Source organism: Alnus glutinosa, chromosome 11 (assembly GCF_958979055.1).
Source record: "Alnus glutinosa chromosome 11, dhAlnGlut1.1, whole genome shotgun sequence".
NCBI lineage: Eukaryota > Viridiplantae > Streptophyta > Magnoliopsida > Fagales > Betulaceae > Alnus > Alnus glutinosa.
In genome coordinates this window covers 5,178,743-5,204,029 of record NC_084896.1, presented here as the reverse complement: position 1 = coordinate 5,204,029, position 25,287 = coordinate 5,178,743, and the positions used below count along the sequence as shown (strand labels likewise).

Here is a 25,287-nt window from a genome sequence, read left to right as displayed (position 1 = left end):
GTCATTTGGCAAGAATGTCATTATTTGCTTGAAATAATTTACATGCATGTGACATGTCTCATATTCACATGTGATATTGACAGGAAAATGAAATTCTCCTAATTCATAGCAATTTCCTTTTATTTATTTTTTTATTCATCGCCACATATATATATATATATATATATATAATTAATCTCCCTCGGTATCTTTTGGCAGGTGTATCAAAGCCTGCCAAAAACATTAGATTACAGCACTCAAGGCTGCATGCAAAACACATTAATTATATCATTAATCCTGATTCATTAATTTTTCATATTCTGTCAACAGCAGGCAAAAAGCATAAAGGCTGACCAGAAGCCAATCATATATAGTTTCCGCGTATAATTATTTATTTTTAATGTGTTTAACATCAATCTCCCCCGTTGGGCCTACCTACTCCATCCTGACCCTCCAATTTGACGCGGACCCAACGAGAGAAACAACGTGCCCCGTTGATGACGCCAACCATGGAGTGAAGACCAAAACAAAGGGAAGAGGCGGGAAGCTTCAGAAGGTGGCGTGTTTGGGAAGTGAGAAAATTAGCAAATTAGGCACATGAGAATGCCGTGTGTCCCGTCAGAAATCACGGCCATTTACTCTATTTTCCAGCACATACATGGGAAAGCAAAGCCACGCGGTTATGCTGAGTTTTATTCCCAAACTAGCGACCCCAAATTACACCCCTGTGATCGCCACGTGTTAGGATCTAAGTGGCTTAATCGATCATTACGGTGGAGAATGGAGAAAATAAAGAATTTTTAGGGTAGACCCACCACGTACCGCTTCTAGTGCCGCACCAACACCATTTGAAGTTGAAATGGACATAAACTATTTTTAAATAATGATTAGATCTTACAAATCTAAATATTCATATGTTTTCAGGGTAATCCTAAATAATAAGCCCTATTTTATTGAATTGATGTAGTAATATTTATCCGTTTTTAGATTTTATTTATTTATTTATTTATTATAACAATAACTGATGGGCACCGAGCCCATTGAAATAGAAGTGGAATGAAGTATAGTATTTAGTATTAATTAATTTATGTTATATATTGCTAGAGTAATATTATACACTATACCTTCATCTCACGTCCATCCGCCTTTAGTTGTTTATTTTAACAAGAGTGGATCTAAAAGTTTATATGCATGGCCACATTAGTCTAGCATTATGAAGATGTTGGGGTGCAACAATATCGTTCTACTCAAGTAAATGGCCCTTAAATCCTACCTTGTAATGTGAATTTTGAATGCCATAAATTAAAGACTTTGACTTCCTTCACCAATTAATTTTTAGATGGGAAAGAAGTGTAATATTTACTAATCTTGATTATCTATTTCACTTGAAACATACCTTGTCGGATAGGGTACACCCAGCCGACACCAAATTGGCCTTAACCTTTTTAATTGTTAATATTTTTTTTCTTTTCTTTTTGAACTCTTTAATTAACTGATCTCTTTTTTGGTGTTGGGCAGTGGGCACAGCTTCCCTCCATGTATGGCTCTTTAAATACGTCACGGATTCATAGACTCCTATTCAGTTTCCTCTGGCAATATTATAAAGTGTCTCTCTCATTCCATAACCCTTCAAACTCCAGAAGAGACTAATTTCTCTCTACATCCATTGATACGCTAGCTTCAAGCTAAGCTAGCTTGTACTTTCACCTGCTCAAAAATGCTGCTAAAACTAGCACGATTTGCTGCATGGCTTTTGTCTGCCATTTTTATGATCTTGGGTTTCGTAAATGCTGAGGACCCTTACAGGTTCTTCAACTGGAATGTTACCTATGGCGACATATATCCCCTTGGAGTTCGTCAACAGGTTTGTAGATTTCTCCGCTAGCTTGTTGTTTTGATCTGAAAGATCGATAATTCATTTCATTAATTAATGCATGTCATCCTTTTCTGTTAATTTCTGTTGGCTTGCAGGGAATCCTCATCAACGGCCAGTTTCCGGGGCCGGAAATATACTCCGTTACCAATGACAATTTAATCATAAATGTGCATAACAGCTTACCAGAGCCTTTCCTCTTGTCATGGTGAGAAATCTTGATCTATTTGATCTTCCTTCTCAAGCAATTCTTTTTGTTTTTGCTTAATTCTTAGCTACTCTCTTGCTGCTGGTGAACACCATGTTCTTAAACTTACATGACCCAAAAAGATTGTTTCTTTTTCTTTTTCTTTTTTCTTTGTCTTTTTAATTTTCTATATTCAAACAAATTTTTGTACTAGACTTTAGAGATCCTGAATATTTGTCCTACTTAGCAAGAAATGAAAATCAAATCAAACATTTATTTAATAAAGTAAAGTTGTAATTGTCCTTCAACATATATTATGACATGACACGAAAAAGATGGTCCCGGATTCACCTCTAATTTAGAGATTAATTTGTTGATTAAGATTAATATTACTCCTTTTCCCTTTCAAACTCTACTTTAATTCTTGGTGTTATGGATCATTAGAGGATTAGTTGATTAGTTAGATCTTTTTAAGTTAAGAGTTTTGTATGTTATTTCTAATTAAATTGGGTGTTGGATCACATCATAGATATAGTTATTATGTCGATAACAAGTACATGTAATAATCACATTACATGATAATATTTTGTTTAGACTTTTTTTTTAAAAAAAAGAAAAAAGAAAAAGTAGAGGGCAAAAATTAAAGGCCTTTGTGGAAGATCATTAGCTGCAATTCAAATTTACAGTTGGCATCGATCACTCATGAGATGCAACCTTAGTCAAACATGTAATGTGATTGGTAGGCTGCTTTTGTGACTAGAACATGTAATGAGCCCACTTGATGCTTTGACTGTGACTAGCCTTTGTGTGGGACCTGAAATGAAACAGAAGTTTCAAAAAAAAAAATATATATATATATATATATATATATATATATATATATATATATATATATATATATATATATATATATATATATATATATTTTCTTTTGACTTGGAATTATTTCAAAGCAATGCGTAAATTTCGGATACACACAAAGCTACTTGTAAAAACCGTGTATCGGTTGAGTGGGGACTTGAACAACCGATCTTGTGATCGATATTAACTAAACGAGTCGACTATTCGAATTCACACTCACCGTCGAGGCATTTGTGATAATTTTTGCTTTATTTTTTACTACTTGGAATCCAAGTAGGGTGTAAAAATCATGTATCTGTTGAGTAGAACTCGAACAGTTGATCTCGTATATTAACCAAGCGAGTTGACCATTTGAGCTCACCCTTGCTGTCTAGGCATTTGTGATTTTAACACATTCATTAGCTAGTTTTGAAAATGTAGGCATAATCGATCATAGTTTCTTGTAATGGCTTTAATTTGGAGTCGAGCTGAATTGGAAAAATGTAACAGGAATGGGATTCAGCAGAGGAGAAATTCTTACCAAGATGGAGTGTATGGAACCACATGCCCCATCCCTCCAGGCAAAAACTTCACCTACACACTGCAGGTGAAAGATCAAATAGGCAGTTTTTTCTACTTCCCATCTCTTCAATTCCACAAGGCAGCTGGTGGCTTTGGAGGTATTAAAATCCTCAGCAGGCCTAGAATTCCCGTCCCATTCCCTGAACCTGCTGGGGATTACACTCTTCTCATTGGAGATTGGTACAAGACTAATCACACGGTAATAGATTAAGTGTCTTCTTTTTCTTTTTTCTTTTTTCTGGTTGGTACAAGAATATATATATATATATCCTCAGTATATTTTAACATTGTTTTGTTACTATTTCAGAAATTGAAGGCCATTTTAGATCGTGGTCATAGGCTTCCCATCCCCAATGCTGTTCTAATCAATGGTCGAGGATCAAATGGAACATCTTTCACTTTTGAACAAGGTAATTTTTCAAAAAAATTTCACTTTCACTACAGTTTTTTTTTTTTTTTTACCTGTAGTGAGTAACAATTAATGGGTATTCCTTTGCCTCTTATAGGGAAAACCTATAGGCTTAGGATATCAAATGTGGGTCTCCAAAATTCACTCAACTTCAGGATTCAGGGCCACAAGATGAAGCTTGTTGAGGTTGAGGGCACCCACACGATGCAAACCACCTTCTCGGAGCTCGACATCCATGTAGGCCAATCTTATTCGGTGCTAGTCACGGCGGATCAGCCGGCTCAGGATTACTTTGTCGCAGTCTCAACCCGATTCACCAAACGGGTACTCACCACTACTGCCACCCTTCACTACAAGAACTCCAACCGCCCTGTTTCTGGCCAGATTCCTGGTGGACCGACCACCCAAATCGCTTGGTCTCTTAACCAGGCTCGTGCAATCAGGTACTTCTAGTGAATTTTTTTAGCTTTCTTGGTTTGATTCCTAGTAGAAAGTGGATGTTCTAGGCCCATAGTGACAATTTTTTCTCTGGTCAAAATAAGATGCAACTCAATAGTATACTTGTATATCAATGTGATCAACTAGCTAACGGTCCGTTTAAGTTGGCGATTTCAAAACGTGCAGTTTTAATAGGTGTTTGTATCTTTTTGTGCATTCCAGGACCAACCTTACTGCAAGTGGACCAAGACCAAACCCACAGGGCTCATACCACTATGGTCTAATTAACATTTCGAGGACCATCAAGCTAGAGAGCTCGGCTGCTCAAGTTGATGGCAAGCAAAGATATGCAGTGAATAGCGTGTCTTTTGTCCCTGCTGACACGCCCCTCAAGATTGCAGATTACTTCAAGATTGGTGGCGTTTTTCGCGTTGGAAGCATCTCGGATAGTCCTCCTACTGGTAAAAAGATGTACCTTGACACATCAGTTATGGGTGCTGACTTTCGAGCCTTTGTTGAGATCGTGTTTCAGAACCATGAGAACGTCGTCCAGAGCTGGCACATCGATGGATACGCCTTCTGGGTTGTTGGGTAAGAACATGCATACAAGAATTAATGACAAACTTCACTTTAATCCTCGTCAACTTTAATTACATTTGCAATTATCTTTTTAAACTTCAAAAACTCTCAATTTAGTATATCTATCTTTTAATTTTTTTTCAATTCCACCCATTAGGGAGGAGTGTCAAAAATTTTGAAATACTCATTTCTTTTATGAAAAAAGAAAAAGAAAAAACAAAAAACAAAATTGCAACGATTTAGGCGTTGGTCAATATTGAATGAATTTGTAAAAATACCTACACCTGAATCTTTGATTTTTTATTTTTATTTTTTTTAAAAAAATTGGTATTTTAAAAATTTTGACAGGATTTAATGAAAAATCCTAACGAATTGGTGAAATTGAAAATAATTGAAAGAAGAATACACTAAATTGAGAGTTTTTGAAGTTTTGGGCAGTCATTACAAAAAACGGTGACAATTCAATGGATTAAGTGAAATTTCCCCAAAAATTAAATAGCTAAAAATGGTGCTTAATTAGTGTATGCGTGTATGCCATGTGGGCCGCACAATTCATGTATTGATCTGAATCCGATGTTGTAATGCAGAATGGATGGAGGAGTTTGGACACCAGCCAGTCGAAATCAGTACAATCTAAGAGATGCCGTTTCACGTTCTACCACACAGGTTAGTACTTGACACGACGTGTGAACCAAACACGAACCCAACATAAAATTATTGAATTAAGATTAAAGAGCCTGATTGTGAGTTAAGATTGACCTATACAGTTTTATATATACTCATACGTACCCCGACATTGACCCGCACACGATTTGCCACCCCTAGCTAGTGCATTGATCAAAGTCTTTGGTGGCTGCAGGTATATCCCAAGTCATGGACTGCTATTTACATGGCACTTGATAATGTGGGAATGTGGAATGTAAGAACTGAGTTTTGGGCGCGGCAATACCTCGGACAACAATTCTATCTCCGCGTATATTCACCTGTGGAATCAATAAGGGATGAGTTCCCCATTCCAAAGAATGCCCTTCTCTGTGGCAGGGCTGCAGGCAGACAAACCAGACCTCTTTAAACCAGAAGCTGAAGAAGAAGATAGAGGATTAACCATTACAAGTACTACACATATATGATTGACGACTCAACTCGAGTCGTTATATATAATTCTTTGCTTGGTTTATAATTATGTAATATTATTAATGCTTCTGCAAATCAATTTCTTTATTTTAACTCTTGCTGAATGAAAACTCATTTTGCTGTGTGGATTAAAGCTTACCTTGAGGAATATATGCCGTTCTTGGGCTTTATTTCTTAGATTTTCATCCTCTTTCCTTGATTTATTAATAAAATAATCACGATATCGAGTCGAGCCGAGCTGAGCAGTGCGCACCAAATCCCGCCCGAGCCCTTGATTGAGCCAGCTAATAAGATTTGTGCTCGGCATGAAATAATCTTGTATATATTATTGCATACTTACAAGAGTATAACACCTAGAGGCGGACCTGAGTATAGTTAAAATTTAAAATATTTCCTTAAAATCTATATTCTTATAAAAGAGCATGTTTCGGTGGTTTTTGTTTTTAAAATACTGTTTTTCAGAATTCAAATTCTATTCAAATTTTATCCAATTTTTTTTTTTTTTTTTTAAAAAAAATCTCAAGTTTTCTAAACCATCAAAACGTAAAAACAAAAAACAAATTATCTCGATATTCATAATTTTGATTTTTTTTTTAAAAAAAATAAAAATCACACACTCAAATGAGCCATAAAATTTCTAATTCCATCCGGCACCCTAAGTTGACAAATTAGAGCCAGCCGGCCTCGATCTAGCCTAGCTCCTTAAGAAATTTGGCTTTTTCATGTCTCCACTAAACGATTTACAGTTGAAATTAAACCAAATTTGTTAATAAAAAAAAGACCTCTAGCCTCCTTATTTATAGATTTGTTCAAAACCAAATCTATTTTTTGCTTGAAATGACCGGCACATATACTTAATTGAATTTGTACTTGTTTGATATTGTTGATGATATTTTTGGGCCGATGACGTGGCATGATCAGAGACGTCCTTTCTTCTCATGCTGGCCTGCAAAACAGGAAAGACCCGCCGGGGGTTGGCCGGCGGAGCCTCCTCCGACGATCAAGTCAGTCCAGTGTTTGTAAGAAGGAAAGAGAGAGAGAGAGAGAGAGAGAATAATGGCTCTAGAGAATAGATCCTGATACTCCCTTTTATACTCATACATGTTATATGTTCATTTTGCCCTTGTCAAGCACAAGGTCCAATGGAGACGTCTGATGCCTTCTCTGACTTGATTTGACTAGCCTCATAAACATTGAAGGCTTCCGGCGACCTCAAGTTCTATTTCCAGGGACTAATTATCCCAGGGTCTGAAATCCCATAAAGTAGGCCAACCTGGCCCACTCCAAAGCGGGGACAAATAAAATCAGTCCATGTGATTGACTTAATTTATAAATCGCTCATTGTCGTATCAAAGTGAATTCAAAAGTCTCTAAGATATGCCAAAAAAATAATTTATTTCCTGAAGTAAAATTTCGTTAAAACATTTGACAGATTCTGTTAGGTGTCACGTTAACGCCAATAAAATAACAACACATGTCTCTTAATAAAAAATATAGATATATAAAACTACTTTTTTTTTAAAAAAAAAAAAATAGAAAAGAGGAGCGGCCACCCCTAGATCAGGCTGGGGGTGGGGGTGGGGGTGGCGACACGCCACCCCTTTCCTTTTTTCCTTTTATATATATATATAGTTTTTTAGTTTTATATATTTATATTTTTTTAATTAAGAATGACACATGTCGTCATTTTATTGCCGTTGACGTAACACCTTATAATAAAATCCGTCAAATGTTTTAACGGAATTTGATTTCATGGACTAAATTATTATTTTTGACAAGTCCCAGAGACTTCTGAATTCACTTTGATATGACAGAAAGTAATTTGTAAATTAGACCAACCACAATGACTAATTTTGCATTTTTCTCTTTCTTTGATTCCATGTGATCTTAAGAAATGTATAATCAAAAATATGGGAGCAAGGAAGTTGGGCATTATAAGTGTGGCACCAGTTGGTTGCTGTCCATCTCAAAGAATGTACAACGCTACCGGCGGGTGTTTGGAGGAGCTGAACGAGCACGCAAGAGCTTTTCAGTTTTCATGCGATGCTTGCTTCCCTCTTGTTGAAGCTGAGCTCACAACATGAGGGCATCAACGACTCCCTCGGAAACGCATACGAAATGACAACAAATGTTATGCACAACCCCGTTTTATTCAGTAAGCAATTCACGACTCTTCAAATAAAATATTACATTTAGTTAAACGGTCCGCTTTTCGGATAATTAATTGTGATTTAATTCAAATTTTGTCTCCGTCGTAGCGTCATTTACCTTTCATTTTTATTAAATATTTCACGTGTTAAGTATTTATTAATTAATAAGAGAAATTTTGAGCACACACATGAGAGAGAGTATTTGAATATTAATCATAATTAAAGGAAACTTCACTTAACTCCCCTGAATTGTCCTCGCTTTTGCAATTACTCCCCTCAACTTCAAAAACTCCAATTTAGTATATCCATCTTTCAATTTTTTTTCAACTTCACCCCTCCGTTAAGATTTTTCGTTAAATCCGGTCAAAATTTCCAAAATACTCCATATTTTTTTTTCAATAATTTTTTTTTAAAAGATTTATGAGTTGGTATTTTTACAAATTCTGTTAAATCCTGTTTAACACTAAATTCTTGCAATTTTTTTTCCTGAAAAAAGGAGAGGTATTTTGAGAATTTTGACACCCCCGGTTAGGATTTAACGGAAAACCTATGGATGAGTGAAATTAAAATATAGATACATTAAATTGAAAGTTTTTTAAGTTTATGGGAGTAAGTGCAAATGTGATGGAAGTTCAAAGAGTTAAATGAAGTTTTCCCTTATAATTAAATAATTGAATTTATCCTTTTCTCAAGCTTTGTCAAGGCTATTGCTACTAGGGTTGGCAAAACGGGTTATTGGGTCGGCCTAATTGACCCACCAACCTAAACTCGACACGATCAGTTAAACGAGTTGAGACATTAAACCTAAACACAACACGTTTATAAGGGACATAAACAGGTTGACGTGTCATAAACGGATTGACTTGCATAACGGGTTGACCCGTTTGACTCGTTTATAACCTGAACACATTTAGCCTAAACTCAAACCCTACAACTTCGTATCGTGTTTGAATCGAATTCACAAGTCTATTAAGGGAGAAAATCAAGTTGAAGAAGAAAGCAAGTAACGGCTAGTAGAAAGCAAGTAACTGCTAGTAGACTCATATTTTTCTAGCTCTTATTTCCTAAGATTTTCTTAGCATTATCTTCCTTGAAGTCAGCATGCGCATGATCCCAAGCCATCAGATGATCTATCCTCAGCATATTTTCTAGAACAGTCTGCACAGCAGACTTGCAGCCCGATTCCCTCCAGGAATTCTGCTGCATACTACACCTCAGTGTTTCCCGGTTGACTCAAGAGTCCTCAAACTCAGCAAACTACTTTTTCCTTTTTTGTTTCATCTCACACAATTTTGTTTGTGAAAAGCTTTGTACAATTTTTCCTAAACAAGTGTAAACTTTATTCTATAAATAATATCAAGCAGCATTGGTTTTGGTTAAGCAACCAAACCAGTTTGTCACTTGCATTTTCATGGTATCATAGCCCAAAACAGCCAACACTCAAACAATGGCCAACACCAACCCTTCCTCTGCCAACTCTGCCTCTTCTTCTCAGCAGAACACACCACCTGCTTCCAACTCTGCCAACTCTGCTCCTTCCTCCCAGCAGAACACGCCACCTGCTTCCAACCCCATCTCGAATCCTAATAACTCAGTTACATCCTCAAATCCACCAACTAACATTACCTCACCACTTTCCACCATGCATGCTTTCTCCCAACTCTTCAAACTTGAAGGACCAAACTACCTGGCCTGGGTAGCTCAGTTCCAACCCATCCTCCGAGGCAATGACCTCCAAGGTCTAGTCGATGGCACTGACCTTTGTCCACCACAATTTGTGGTTAATTCTGAAAATGTCCAAGTCCTCAACCCTACCTATGTTACATGGCAGAAGAAAGACCAATTTCTCTTGAGTTGGATCATTTGTTCACTCTCTCCATCCATTGTATCCACGATGTATGGTTTGAAAACATCGTATGAAGCTTGGACTACTCTTGCAACACGCTATGCGTTTCAGTCCAAGTCTAGGATTTCTCATCTCAAGCAGCAGTTACAAAGCTTGCAGCAGGGAAGTCGCTCATGCACTGAATACTTGAATTAAGCTAAACAATGGGCAGATCAACTATCTGCTGCAGGAAAACCCATAGATGATGATGACCTCATCTCCTTTGTTATGTTTCACACCTTTGTTACCATCCACTCCTTTGCTACCCGTGATCATGATATGGCATTTGCTGACTTTCAATCTGAACTTCTGAACCATGAGATAATACTGGAAAACCAGCAACGTCCCACTATCACACCAGAAATAGGATCCTTTGCCTTGCATGCCAAGCAGAACCAGAACATCCATCACACACTTGAACCATTCCAATTCAAAAGGACTAGATTTCCTCCTTCCAGACCTACCTTTCGACCCCAACAATTTGCTCCCATAAGCAATTCAGAGGAAATGGTAATCAACCTGCATACAATCAAAACTTCAAGCCTCCCCATTTTCAGCCAAATCTCCTCCATCAGCAAGGAACTCCTTAAAACCGTAACATTCAGACTCCAGCACCTCCAGCACCTCAGACTCCAGCACCTCGTCCACCTTGTCAAATCTGTGGCAAAAGCAGTCACAGTGCACTTGACTACTACCATCACATGGACTTTGCCTATCAAGGAAGGCATCCCCCTACTCAGCTTGCAGCAATGGTGGCACAACTTAATGAAGGGTTTGAAACACAAGATTGGTTGGCAGATTCCGGAGCCAACACTCATATCACTGCCGATTCATCCAACATTGACAACCCTCAGCCATTTGATGGTGCAGACACTGTAGGAGTAGGCAATGGGGCAGGTTTGAGTATCAAACATTCTGGTTCTTCCTTAGTTCATAGCAAGACTTCATCTGTGCCTTCATTTCTTCCCAAAATATCTTACACTGTCCAAGTGCTTCAGCAAACCTTCTCTCCATCAATAACTATAAGTTCTGTATTGACAATGATTGCTGGTTTGCCCTCACTGGTTCTAGCTTTTCTGTGCAGGACAACCTGACGGGGGCTATGCTGCTCCAGGGACCAAGAGAAAATGGGTTGTACCCGATTCCTCTTCACTCTCTCAACTCCTTAAATAAATGGAAGGGTCTCACAGCTCATCTTGGAGTAAAAACCACGGACATGGTTTGGCACCAAAGACTTGGACACCCTTCCTTCTCCATTTTTCGGCAGCTTTTGAAGAACCATTGTCTACCCCTCACTGGTTCACCTGATAGGACAAGAGTTTGTGAATCATGTCAACTTGGCAAATCCAAACAATTGCCCTTTTTTGATTCCACTAGAACCTTTACTAGGCCTTTAGAACTAGTCCATTCAGATGTATGGACATCCACTGTTGCTTCTCTAAGTGGTTGTAAGTTTTATGTTCTGTTTGTAGATGACTATAGCCGGTTCACCTGGTTATATCCTATCTTAAATAAAAGTGATGTTTATCAAAGCTTTGTTAAGTTCAAATTACTTGCTGAAAATCTCTTCTCCACCAAAATTAAAAGTTTCAAAGTGACAATGGAGGAGAATATACCTCCATTCTTTTCAAGCAATTTCTTGCTCAACATGGCATTCTACATCGTCTAACTTGTCCACACACCTCTCAACAAAATGGCATTGTCGAGAGAAAGCACATGCATGTCATGGAAATGGGACTGACTCTTCTTGCTCAATCTGGTCTCTCACCTAAGTATTGGGTAGATGCTTTTCTCACTACCATTTTCTTAATCAACCAACTTCCATCTCCTATTCTCCAACATGAATCTCCTTTTTCTAAACTTTTCCACCATTCCCCAGATTACACTTCACTTCGAGCTTTTGGATGTCTGTGTTACCCTTTTTTGAGACCTTATGCAAACCACAAACTTTCATTCAAAAGCAAACCATGCATTTTTATTGGTTATGGTTCAAACCAGAAAAGGTACAGGTGCCTTGACCCTACAACCCACAAGGTGGTCCTGCCAAGAATCCAACATTTTCACTTGGTTCCTGCAAAGTCACAGCCTCTCCAAGTAATTCTTTAGTTTTCCTACCTTCTAATTTTTCTCATACTTCAAATTTTTCATCTTCACCTTTATCACCTCACCAATCAGCAACACTACAACCAACACATTCTCAAAACTCGACTGAAACACCATTTTCTGCAGTAGCTGATTCTCCATCTGATTCTCTGGAAATCCCATCTTCTCCTGCTTCTTCCAAAGAGTCCTCTAGTCATCAAGACACTCAACCGGATTCTCCTTCAGCCCTTCATCAACTTCCTCAACCTTTCCTTCCTCCTTCTTCCTCCACATCTCCTTCCCTTTCCCTTGAAGTTCCACTTGATCGTATGGTAACCAGATCACAAACTAGTCACTTGAAACCAAAACAATATCCTGGTTTTCAATTGTTCCCTGCTATTAGACACCCTTTGCATGCCCTTCACTCCTGCCTTTTGCCTCCAGAACCTACAACCTTCAAACAGGCTGCCACCAAACCCGAGTGGGTCAATGCCATGAATCTTGAATACCAAGCATTGATTTCTAACAAAACCTGGTCCTTGTGTCCCAGACCACCTCATCATAATGTAGTTAGAAATAAATGGGTGTTCTAAATCAAACAAAAATCATATGGTAGTGTGGATAGATATAAGGCTAGGCTAGTTGCCAAAGGATTTGATTAACTCAATGGTGTGGACTACTATGAGACCTTTAGCCCTGTCATAAAGCCAGCACCAATTCGGCTTGTTCTAGCTCTAGCAGTGCAGTTTGATTGGTCTACTAATCAACTGGATGTCTCTAATGCCTTTCTCCATGAGGAGCTAGATGAAGAAGTATACATGGAGCAACCCCAAGGCATTATCCACCCTTCCTATCCAGATCATGTTTGTAGACTCCACAAATCTCTTTATTGCTTGAAACAAGCTCCTAAAGCTTGGTTCACTCATTTGTCTCAAGCACTTTTGGAAATTGGATTTCAATGGTCTCAACTGGATCCCTCTCTTTTTATTTATCACACTAGCCAAGTTCACATCTTCATACTAGTTTATGTTGATGGTATCATTCTAACTGGTAATCACAAGGCTACCATCTCCTGGATCCTCAACAAGCTCAAATCAGACTTTGCCATCAAAGATCTTGGTGAACTTAACTATTTTCTAGGCATTCAGGCTACCCGAAATAATTCTGGTCTTCACCTTCGTCAGTCTAAATATAACCTAGACCTACTTGACCGGACTCAAATGACTACTTCTAAACCCTATCTAGCTCCATGTGCTACAAGTTCAAAAATGTCAAAATATGATGGAATTCCTCTTCCCAATCCTACCATCTACCACCACATTGTTGGGGCTCTACAATATGTGACTCTTACTAGACCCGAGATAGCATACTCGGTTAATCAACTGTGTCAGCATATGCATGCTCCAACTTCTGCTCACTTCACAGCTGCCAAGCGTGTCTTGAGATATCTTAGGGATCAGTTGATCATGGTCTACAATACAACAAAGGTCCAATCACCATTACTGCCTACTGTAACTCGGATTGGGCAGGCAATCCAGATGATAGAAGATCTACTACAGGTTTTGGCATCTTTCTTGGACCAAATCTGATTTCTTAAACTGCTAAGAAACAACATATTGTGTCCAGATCCAGCACTAAGGCCGAGTACAGGTCACTGTCCTTGGCTACTGCTGAGATGTATTGGCTGCGCATGCTTCATAAGGAACTTCAAGTAATTCTTCCTTCTCCACCTCTTCTTTGGTGTGACAATTATGGTGCTCTTGCCATTATGTCCAATCCAGTCAATCATGCCCGTACCAAGCACATTGAAGTGGACATTCATTTTGTTCGGGAAAAAGTTCTCAATCGAGATATCCAACTCAAGCATATCTCCACTCTTGAACAACTAGCAAATATCTTCACCAAGGGACATATTGCTGCTAGGTTCTCTTTTCTCCGTGACAAACTGATGGTTCTTCCCCCCATCAGTTTGCCGGGGGGGGGGGGGGGTGTTAAGGGAGAAAATCAAGTTGAAGAAGAAAGCAAGTAACGGCTAGTAGAAAGCAAGTAACTGCTAGTAGACTCATATTTTTCTAGCTCTTATTTCCTAAGATTTTCTCAGCATTATCTTCATTGAAGTCAACATGCGCATGATCCCAAGCCATTAGATGATCTATCCTAAGCATATTTTCTGGAACAGTCTGCACAGCAGACTTGCAGCCTGATTCCCTCCAGGAATTCTGTTGCATACTACACCTCAGTGTTTCCCGGTTGACTCAAGAGTCCTCAAACTCGGCAAACTACTTTTTCCTTTTTTGTTTCATCTCACACAATTCTGTTTGTGAAAAGCTTTGTACAATTTTTCCTAAACAAGTGTAAACTCTATTCTATAAATAATATCAAGCAGCACTGGTTTTGGTTAAGCAACCAAACCAGTTTGTCACTTGCATTTTCAAAGTCATGTCAAAAATTACCAACCCTAATTGCTACAACGTACTAGTGCATGTATATCTAATAAATAGTAACAATCGATCTGTAAATTTTTTTCAGATTTTACAGAGGTGGAGACTGCATGTTGTGGAGCAGGGAAGTTCAATGCAGAATCCTTGTGTGATCCAAAGGCAAATCTATGTTTGAATCGCGAGGAATACTTTTTCTGGGACTTATTCCACCCAACACTGGCTGCTTCGAAGCTTGCAGCTCTAACCCTCTTCAATGGTTCACCAAGATTTGTAGCCCCTATTAACTTCTCTCAGTTGGCCAAGGCTTAATTATGAATATTCTTCAAAGCAGGCATTTGGGGCCTCCTTATTCATATTGCAATAAATGAATTGTTTCCTCTCTTCTCTTATTTTTTCTTTGTATTTTTTCGATGTTAGTACTGCAAGTCTGCAATGATGACATAATAATACATCCCATTGGAGCTTAATTTTGATTGAATTTTCAGAAGCTTTAATCTGTAGTTGAGTTCTCATTATAGACATATACTTTTCCAGCATTCTTCTTATTAAAACGTTCATTGGGACTTCGGTTGCTCGCTGATGTGCAAATTATAATACTCGCAAGTGCACGAATTGTTTGCAATATAGTGTTATGCAAGTGCGAGGTCGATCCCACAGGGAATTGTGTTGCGAAAATTAATCTCTATTCAAACTAATCTTATTTTAACCTAGTTCCAAATTTAGGGATTTTTAACAAAAGAAAACGTAAACAAAATTAATGAAAATAAAAGGGTCTAAGGTTTTGGAATCCACACTCACCAAATCGTAGCAACCTATTCTCATGCTCATCACACATATTTGAAGTTTTCACATGCAAAACTTAGGTATGCTCTACTTTGCTTCAAAAGTTGTTTAAATCATTCAATGAATCCATACGTGCACAAATCACAAAAGATATCTAGTTTTGACTAAATCATCAAATGTATCCATGGAATGAAACACAACGAATATCCAACATTTTGATAAATGAAAACCCAAGCCATCAATTTAATGAAACTATATCAAATCATCACTTGTATCCGGAAATCACAAGAGATATCCAACAATAATCTCAATAATTGAAGTAGAACAATGAGAAATCAAAACCCATAAACTCAAATAGCATAAACAAGCATGGAAACTCAGTTTCTCTTCAATGGTGAGATTTCATCCTCAACCCTAGACGAAATTTCAGCTACACATAACTAAAGAAAGCATAAATAAACAACAAGAATGCATTAAAATCAAAGAAACTTACAAAGGATTGAAGTTCTAGGTCAAAATCAAACCAAAAACCCTAAACTACAGTGAGAACGGCGCCTAGGGCGCTCCCAAGCGGTCTCCTGCTCTCCAAAAATGAGAAAAGAATGGTATTTATAGAGTTAGCTAGGGTTTCTGAAATTTCAACTCCGCATAAATTCGATCGATCGATTTTATAATCGATCGATCGACATCGGGCAATTTTCGATTGATCAATTTGAGATTCAATCGATCGACTTCCCAGCAATTCCGAATTTCCAGCTTTTTATGTATTTTCACTTGAAAATTACCATTTTTCTCTTAATGTCCTGCAAAAACGCAAAAACACCAAAACTAACCAAAACATCAGAAAATAATAACGCCAAAGGTCTAACTAGTGTAAATTAAGGGGTTCAAATATACAATATTTGGCACTCATCACTCGCTCCCCTGTAATCAGGTCATCAACTTCCTTGACCTTCCGGCACTGGGCAGGCGTCAGCCCCTTTCACACTGGTATCAGGATTTCATAATTTGGCTTTGTAATCCAATTTGTTTGAATGCAACAGAGAAAATTGTTGAGTAATGCATATAGAATACATGCAGAAAAACAGATCTAATTAATAAAATGGTACATTTGACATATATGTGACTTGTTTACAGGGCAGAGATCTTATAATAAAAGGCCTTTGAAGTTATTCTTAGCAATTAATATAATTATTTAAAGAAACTACATACCAATTGGTCATTGAGCTTGCATTTTCAGATAATTTTTCCTAAAAATCTTGAAGATAACGTATACAATTATCTAGAGTCATCACCGACTGAGTCAACATGTCTCCACAGGCCTCTTTCACCTTTGGAGCTATTCTCATGCAGGGAGTCATCTCTCTCGAGCATCATTAGCCTGTATTCTGGCTCCTCAAATAACCTCAGTATCTGCCCAAACAAAACAACATTGCAAACCAAGTTAACTCGAACTGTCAGTGTAAATGTGCACTGAAACAGAATCTGCATAAGTGTTAATTTATCTGGTGACAGAAAGTCCAACCTGACTCTTTTAATGCCCAACAAAGATAAAATTATGAACTTTGTTTAATCACTATTTATCTCAAAATCTTAAGATCATAGAACGATTGTGATTTAACATTGTATAAGAGTTAGAAATTATGAATTTGAACCATGACTCTTCTTTCATTCACCTTCTCATTTCAGTTAAATATTTCATGTGTTAGGCTCACTTATTCAAAAGAAGTTTGAACTTACACGTGAGAGTAAATGTTAAAGTATTGATTATAAATGATTAGATTTACTATTTTCTATCGTTTAAGCTTTTGGGATAAGTGGTCATTTAACATGGTATCAGAACCAAAGGTCATGACATTTCAGTTAAAAATTACATGTGTTGATCCTCACTTGTTGAAGTGGATTTTGAACTCATGCGTGAGGGAGAGTGTTAGAATATAATTTAAATGATTAAATCAACTCTTTCTTATCAGCTTAATCTTTTTGAGATAAGTGGTGATTTAACAAATTTCAAGTCTTGCGGATTAGCTTAGGGACACTACAGTGCTTATGTTGGGATTGTAAATAGCTTGGCTGCTGGGCAAATGTATAAACATTAAGCAATGTTAGAGCAGAACATTTTGCATTACAGAGAATACTTACAAAAGATGTTTTTTATTACCCAAAAAAAAAAAAAAATTACCATTTTCATTGTTGGCCTTTTAGAAGATGAATGCAAGAGGCAGAGGCGTGCTGCAAACATCATTGTTTCCATCTCTTCCTTCTTGTAGCATTCGTGAAGGTAAGGGTCTATTAAACGTTCGAATAAGCCACAGCTGAGTAAAGACCTTGCCTGCCATATATGCCCAAAACTTTAAGATTAATATAATCTTTGCTCTTGAGGATTATATATCAAAGCCAGAATATTTTCTTCCATTACCCAGAGTACTAAGCTTTCAAGATTTTCCTGCAGATTGGTTTGAATCGCCTCTTTGCCAGTGATGAGCTCCAGAAGCACAACCCCAAAGGAGTACACGTCTGTCTTCTCATCAACTGTTCCATACATCATGTACTCAGGGGCCATGTATCCGAAGGTCCCAACAACATTAAATGACTTTGCAGTTTCTGAGGTTTGATGAAGTAGCAATGCTAATCCAAAATCTGTCAGCTGAGAATTAAAAATCAAATAATCTCTAGGTGTGGAAATTTATATGAAGGCAGAGTATTCATGGCGAAATACCGAGTTAGGTATCTTTCATGTATTGGGAACTTCTTAAACTTGCCAATAAGTTGAGCAGGTGTAGTGAAAAAAGAGCAAATCAATGCAATGGTAAGACCAAGAAATTTACTATTAAGTATTACAAACTTCTGCTGCTATAACTAAAACCCAAAAAAACGTTGTTATTTGTTCGAATATTAATTAAATGATTAAATAAATCATTTCCTATTAGATTAAGCTTTAGAGACAAGCGGTGGTTTAATATGGTATCAGAATAAAGGTCTTAAGTTTGAACCTTGCATGTCTCTATCGTTCTTCTTCTATTTTAATTAAATATTCCACGTTTCTTATTAGCTTAAGCTTTTAGAAAAAGTTGCAGTGTAACGCTCTTGCACTAACTCACACCCTAGTCTTGCCTTCCAACTTTCACCTACCATTCAACCCACACATGCAGGCATCTTTCAGGCTCAAAATCTGCTCTTTGGACAACCCATTCCACGTTCTTCTAACTACAAAACTCCTCTACATGGGAATACCACCTAAAATCAAAGCCACTAAATCCTTAGAGGCAATGGTGTTATTTATAGGCTTCAATTCCAATTCCTATTCCTTTCATGGATAAGAATTACCAAATTACTCTTTTCACAAGAAAAATGCCTTCCTTCCAGACCAAAAAGCCTCAAATTTTTAACATGAGACTAAAATTAGCATCAATGGATATTTGAATCTAATTTGGACTGAACTTACTTGTGGTTGGCAATTGTCAGAGAGGAGAATGTTAGATGATTTCACATCTCTATGAATGACAGGAGGGTTGCAAGAATGATGAAGGTACTGCAACGCCTTCGCCATACCAATCGCGACCCCCATCCTCTCACTCCACGAGAGTTGTCTCAAATATTGCTTCAGGCTTCCCTCTAGTAGATTATACACGATTGCACACATGTCCTTGTCATTACAGTAACCAATAATCTGGACTATGTGTTCATGTTTTATTCCAGACAACAGGCCTACTTCTCGGAGAAGATCATCCTCCGAAGAAGGGGCGGTTTTAAGGACTTTCACGGCTGCAGCACGACCATCCTCAAGGTTTGCTCTGTACACCTTACTGTGGCCGCCTTCTCCTATTACCATTGAAGGGCTAAAATTGGTAGTTGCAAAACTAAGCTCTTCTGATGTGAAATGTTTGATGGATCCCTCTACTAATCTCTTCTGTGTGACCAAGTCAGGAACCTGTACTGTCTTCTTGACATTGAACGGATTAATTTGCGGTGTTGATGATGACGACATTGAGGGCGATGGTATGGTCAATGATTTTTGCAAATTCCGGGTGGGAATTGATTGATCAAAGCAAGTGCGGTTCAATGGAAGTGACAAAGAAGTTTGGAGGACTACCTTTGTAGAGCCTTGTTGGGAAGTTCCCTGCCTCTGGACCAGGATTCTTCCTATGCTATCCAAAACCAGAAGAAAGCAAGTGGGAGGCAACCTTTTCAGACAAATATTTACGACTGAATATCTGGGCCTGCATAACAAAATAACCATATGAGAGAGAGAGAGAGAGAGAGAGAGAGAGAGAGAGATTTGGTCAATGGTTTCAGTGAAGAAATTCATAGTAAAATGTAAATTGTGGAAGAAAAAGGAAGGAAGAAAAGAGAAAATAACACAACGGGTGATTCGGTGTTAGAACTTAGACACCTACATCCACCACTGAAAAGAGTTAAAAGGGCTACATCTTACTCCTATTCCTTGCTTATATTTTCAATACAAAAACCTCTAATTGACGGGAGAATTGGGGTATGGTAGAGATAATATCAATCAAATCTGATTACCTAAAAGGTAGGAAATTATAATCAAATAAGAAATCAAATCATATATTCTAACATTCAGTACCCTGAAGGGTTGCATCCAAGTGCAAGGATAGTTGCATAGTTTACTCGTACTTGACGGGCCAACTCAGAAATGTACGAGTCTCCAATGCAAACCTTAACCTGCAAATCCACCTGCAGGAAAAGGCCATTAAAATAAGCAACCAGTAAATCGGCTCTTTTTCCCATTCCACATAAACATGGGAATATCTTACCTGCTTAGACTTGCAGAGATCTTCATGGATGTGGAAAGTGTTTGGATCAAAAGTGTCGTTTGAAACTTGAACATGAATAGCCAAAACACTATCCCCTGGCTTTACAACCGAAGTAAGTAATCGAAGCAGCATCTCTCTACCGCAGTTATCTGATTTTAAGCCTACGATGATTGTCCTCTTCTTCACTGTCTTGGACCTCAGGAGTGATGGCATTCGGATGTCAATTCCAAGCATTCCAACCATCATAGACAATATGACCTTTTGATCTCCACGCACCATCTCATTGCAGACCTGAGCAGAGATGTTTCAGTTCCCGACTGTTTTGCCATTTCCTGATTTAACGAAGCCTGAAATTTGCCTCATGGCTATGATTTATTAAGAGTGATTGTTGATGTGAACTATTTTGGTCCATCCTTCATAAACTGCACCATTGGTTGATTGGTTTGAGCATTTACTAATAGTTGTTCAGTACTTAAGGCGAAATTTAATTGCTTCAGGTCAGCCAAAAGAGAGAAGAAGTAGTCATTAGAAGTTGCAATCCTGATACATAGACCTCACCAGACTTTCCCAGCTTCACCTCTCTCATAAATGTTTTCTCAACAGGTCTGTGGAGCAGTTACTTGATACAAACTTTGACACTTGGTTAAGATTGTTCTATCGATATTGACCAGGATGGCTCCACTCACCTATACAATGGCCTCCGTGACTCAGTCATAACACTACAAAAAACTCTACAATTGGCCGAGTGTTTACAGTACCTGTTACTGTAGACACGCGTCCAATTAACCACGTGTATACAGTACACGTGGCTAGAAGTATGCGCATCACAGTTGGCCGCGTGTAATTAATTACATGCGGCATACACGCGGCCAGTTGGCCGCGTGTATTTTTTACACGCGGCCAATTGACCGCGTGTATTAATACATGTGGCCAATTGTTTTTATTAAATATATATTAATAAAAACAAATTTTATTAAGTTTTGTATATGGCCACGTGTATTAAATACACATGGCTAATTGTTTTTATTAAATATATATTAATAAAAGTAAATTTTATTATGTATATATACGTATAAGATAACTGGCCGCGTGGCCTAAAGCCACGCGGCCAGAATTTGTGAAGATAGCAGTGGCGCGCGGGAATTGTCCCGCGCGCCACTACACAGTAGTTTCAAATGAAAAAAAAAAAAAAAAAAAATCGTTAAATACATGCATATTCTGATGTTCTCTCTCTCTGTACCGCTCTCTCTCTCTCTCCTCTGTATCTCTCTGTCTCTCGCTCTCGCTCTCTCTCTCTCTCTCTCCTCTGTATCCGGTTGATACGTATTGCTCTCTCTCTCTCTCTCTCACGGTGTGTTCTCTCTCTCTCTCTCTCTCTCTCTCTCTCTCTCTCCTCTGTATCGCTCTCTCTCTCTCTCTCTGTCTCTCGCTCTCTCTCTCTCTCCTCTGTATCGCTCTCTCTCTCTGTCTCTCTCTCTCTCGCTCTCTCTCTCTCACAGTGTGTTCTCTCTCTCTCTGTATCGCTCTCTCTCTCTCTCTGTCTCTCTCTCTCTCGCTCTCTCTCTCTCTGTCTCTCGCTCTCTCTGTCTCTCTCTCTCTGTATCTCTCTGTCTCTCTCTGTCTCTCTCTCTCTCTCTCTGTATCTCTCTTTCTCCCTACTGAACTTGCTCGTACGTGTTTTCCTCTTCAATTTTTTTTTTTTTTTTTTTTTTTTCAGTTATTATATTTTTTTCCTCTAAAAGTAAAGAATTAAATTAAAAATACAATCAATTATTTAAAAAAATAATTAAATACAGATTTAAATTAAATAAAAAATTATTTTTTATTTTTTTTTAAAAAAAAACATATTGCCACGTGTATAATAATACACGCGGCCAACCGTTGGCCGCGTGTATTAAAATACGCGCGGCCAATTGTGCAGTTAGTGTCAACCGGACCCACCGCGTGTATTTACGTGGCCACTTGCACGCGGCCAACAGTTCGCCACGTGTACAGTGACCGTACACGTGGCGAACTGCAAGTGGCGAAAAACAATTTTTTTTGTAGTGTAAAGCCGGAAACCCTTCTATCCTATTCTCGTGGTGACCAACTCTGATATCAAATTATATAAATTTTGGATAAAATTCACCTTTAAGAACCGACATGTAAGAAAAGGGTACTAAAGGGCTTACATACACAAACCATATGGCCCAGGGTGAGCAAATTATCCGCCTACCGCCTACCGACCGCTTACCGAACCGAACCGAACCACCATCGACCGCTTACCGACTAATTTCGGTTCGGTAGTCGGTATAAAATTTTATTCCGAAAGCCGGATCGGCAGCCGAACCGAACCGAACCGCCTTTTAAGCTGCAGCCGAACCGAACTGAACTGCCTTTTAAGCGGTAACCGAACCGAATCGAACCGAATTCTATTTCGACCGATTAACCGAATCGATATAAAACGAAACGACGTCGTTTCATTACCCATTTTAACCGAATGTTAACCGACTTAACCGACCGTCTATTAACCGCCTTACCGACTTAACCGACCGCCTATTAACCGCTTTACCGACTAAACCGACCGCTTATTAACCGCTTAACCGACTTAACCGACCGCCTATTAACCGCTTAACCGACTTAACCGAAATAAATTCACCGACTACATTCCGACAAAAGTCGGTTAACCGACTTAACCGCCTAACAAACCGACGCCCACCCCTACATATGGGACATTTAGGATCTGTTATGAACCACATTCCATACTGGTGTTTTATGAACACAAATTACGGGTTGAAGTACTATATTTGCCTGGATCTTTTATAATTAAGAAGAAAAAAAAAATGACTTCATATTATTGCATCAAGTAACTCTTATTGATTACCAGGTCTGCAACATAAGGTCATTCTGCTTAAAGGATTCGTATGTGAAAATGAAGCAGGAATATTTTGCACCCTTTGAGTAGCTCTTCATAATTATAATTTAAACCCACTTTGAAAATTATAGTTGTGTCTTCTAGAATGTTGCTCTCTAGTTCTAGTTTTCATCCTTGAGTGAAAGGATCTGTAAAATTCAGCTGTAGTAGACCTTGGGTACATAGATGTTGCCACACAAGTAAGATTTTGGATGGCAATTACATAGAAAAATGGAAGAAAAAAAAAAGGAAAACTACACTTACCCTTCAATTTATCATTCAATTTGCAAAAAATCTCCCGATGTTTCAATTTTTGTATTGTATCTTACCAATCTACCACTCAATTTGTAATATCTCCTTCCATCGATTCTCTATTAAATTATACAGAAAGCGCATCACGTGACCCACACATGATATAAAATGTTCATTTTATTCCCATAAAATTTATAGAAAAGTAATTATATCATTTTTTTTATTAAAAAAAACAAAAAAATGCAGCCGTGGGAGGGTTTTTTTCTCTTTTCTTTCTTCGTTTTTTCTGAATTTTTTAACTAATGCATGGTATTTTTGTCATTTTAAATAACGTGAAATGTCCATTATACCCCCACTGTTAAGATTTAATAGAAAACTTTTAACGAAAAATGGACACTGCAACCTGCTTAGTAGATTGGTTGGGGTACATTGTAAAAATTGAAACATTGAGGATAACATTACAAATTAGATGATAAATTAAGGTGATAAGTGTAATTTTCAAAAATTCAGCTGCCCAAAATGCACTAATTGGCTGAAAGCTCCACAGGGCCACAAAAAGAGCATAGACTAGAATCTAAATTCAATGCACCATTAAAGCTGCCCTACAAGAAATTTCTCAGCCATGCTAGCTCATTGCCATCGTGATCCTTCTTTATACTCATTGAATTGTGGCCAAGTTATGCCCAATTATTATTCAATTTGTCTCCATCAATCACAAGGAGAAATGAAATTGGGGGCAGAGAAGTTGCCTTGTGATTTGATACTTCGTAATGAATGGCACACATAAATGGCTGAAAATTAACAAGATATTTGTTGGTACAGTTTCCAGTATGGTGTGAATCTGCACGTTCCTTTGATGTTCTTCACGCTTCTCAATAACTCTGCAAAACAACAAAACCTAGGGACCCTTCCGGGGGTCCCGCTCCGATGCCTAAGTTAGCTTCTGTGAGAAAATAATGTTCTATGCATAAAATTGAGTCTTAGTTTGTACCTGGGGTATGGGCCTAATTATAGGCAAAGAGGTGGAGTCAAAGCTGGATTAGAATTCCTGCTCCTTGTCGATCTAGAACTGCTGTCAGAGTTCTAATCGAGATCTAGAATTGATATCAAAGTTCTAATTGGACTCTGATCCTTTATTAGACTTCTGATCTTATATCTTCTTAGACTTATGATATGATTATTCTTATCTGTTTGGACCTTATTTGACTTTCGAATCTCCTCTTTGGATCGGGTTGAGTGGGATTTATCCCCAACAGTTACCCCCCAATTCCCTTATCCGAAGCTTGCTTGAATAATGGGAATTCCATGTCTAAGGAAACTCGAGCTTTGTCTCCTTCTGAAAACCTGCTAACTTGCAAAACCTGAAGGTTAAATCTTATCCCCCATTACCTTCTTGTTTTTCCTTAGGGTTTTCTCCATGTCTCATAAAAAACCTGCAAAACCCGAGGGTTAAATCCGACCCCCCTGGCTCTCTTTATTTCTTTCTCTTGGCAATGATTGATCCGAGAATGCTTTCTTGTTGCTCTCGGCAAGGACTGATCCGAGACTCTTGGCTAGGACTTATCCGAGAGTTTTTCTTCTTACTCTCGGTTAGGACTGATCCGAGAGGCTCCTTCTCGGCTAGGACTGATCCGAGAAGTTTTTTTTCTTGCTCTCGGTTAGGACTGATCCGAGAGGCTTCTTCTCGGCTAGGACTGATCCGAGAAGTTTTTTCTTGCTCTCGGCTAGGACTGATCCGAGAAGTTTCTTCTTGCTCTCGGCTAGGACTGATCCGAGAGGCTCCTTCTCGGCTAGGACTGATCCGAGAAGTTTTTTCTTGCTCTCGGTTAGGACTGATCCGAGAGGCTCCTTCTCGGCTAGGACTGGTCCGAGAAGTTTCTTCTTATACTCGGCTAGGACTAATCCGAGAGATTTCTTCTTACTCTCGGCATTGAGAGGTGTAAAATTGTAATCTTTAAACTTCTTTACCTGCCTCTGCTCTTCCCCATCAACTTTCCTGAAT

General features: G+C 38.3%; 2 protein-coding genes across 2 annotated transcripts; one reads left to right on the top strand and one right to left on the bottom strand.

Annotated features, from left to right (window-relative positions):
• The first annotated feature begins 1,566 nt into the window (after positions 1 to 1,566).
• Positions 1,567 to 6,159, top strand: LOC133882457 (L-ascorbate oxidase homolog). The gene is made up of 8 exons (XM_062321642.1): positions 1,567 to 1,843; positions 1,951 to 2,060; positions 3,390 to 3,660; positions 3,769 to 3,871; positions 3,968 to 4,313; positions 4,531 to 4,899; positions 5,475 to 5,553; positions 5,747 to 6,159. The coding sequence occupies exons 1-8, from the start codon at positions 1,697 to 1,699 to the stop codon at positions 5,957 to 5,959; spliced, it is 1,638 nt and encodes a 545-aa protein (XP_062177626.1). The 5' UTR covers positions 1,567 to 1,696; the 3' UTR covers positions 5,960 to 6,159.
• A 10,299-nt stretch (positions 6,160 to 16,458) lies between these two features.
• LOC133882725 (PTI1-like tyrosine-protein kinase 2) lies at positions 16,459 to 20,710 on the bottom strand. Its single transcript, XM_062321941.1, has 6 exons — positions 20,141 to 20,710; positions 19,951 to 20,060; positions 18,808 to 19,582; positions 17,782 to 18,009; positions 17,545 to 17,694; positions 16,459 to 16,775 (listed from the first exon to the last, which is right to left on the bottom strand). Exons 1-6 carry the CDS (start codon positions 20,417 to 20,419, stop codon positions 16,641 to 16,643), a joined length of 1,677 nt encoding a protein of 558 aa, XP_062177925.1. The 5' UTR covers positions 20,420 to 20,710; the 3' UTR covers positions 16,459 to 16,640.
• Positions 20,711 to 25,287: the final 4,577 nt, after the last annotated feature.

Coding starts and splice junctions, on each gene's coding strand:
- LOC133882457 (XM_062321642.1), top strand. CDS start 1,697: ATGCTGCTAAAACTAGCACGATTTGCTGCATGGCTTTTGTCTGCCATT. Junction 3,661..3,768: donor GGTACAAGACTAATCACACG/GTAATAGATTAA, acceptor TTACTATTTCAG/AAATTGAAGGCCATTTTAGA. Junction 4,900..5,474: donor TACGCCTTCTGGGTTGTTGG/GTAAGAACATGC, acceptor GTTGTAATGCAG/AATGGATGGAGGAGTTTGGA.
- LOC133882725 (XM_062321941.1), bottom strand. CDS start 20,419: ATGGTGCGTGGAGATCAAAAGGTCATATTGTCTATGATGGTTGGAATG. Junction 19,583..19,950: donor CTTGGATGCAACCCTTCAGG/GTACTGAATGTT, acceptor TTTGTTATGCAG/GCCCAGATATTCAGTCGTAA. Junction 18,010..18,807: donor CTGACAATTGCCAACCACAA/GTAAGTTCAGTC, acceptor TTTAATTCTCAG/CTGACAGATTTTGGATTAGC.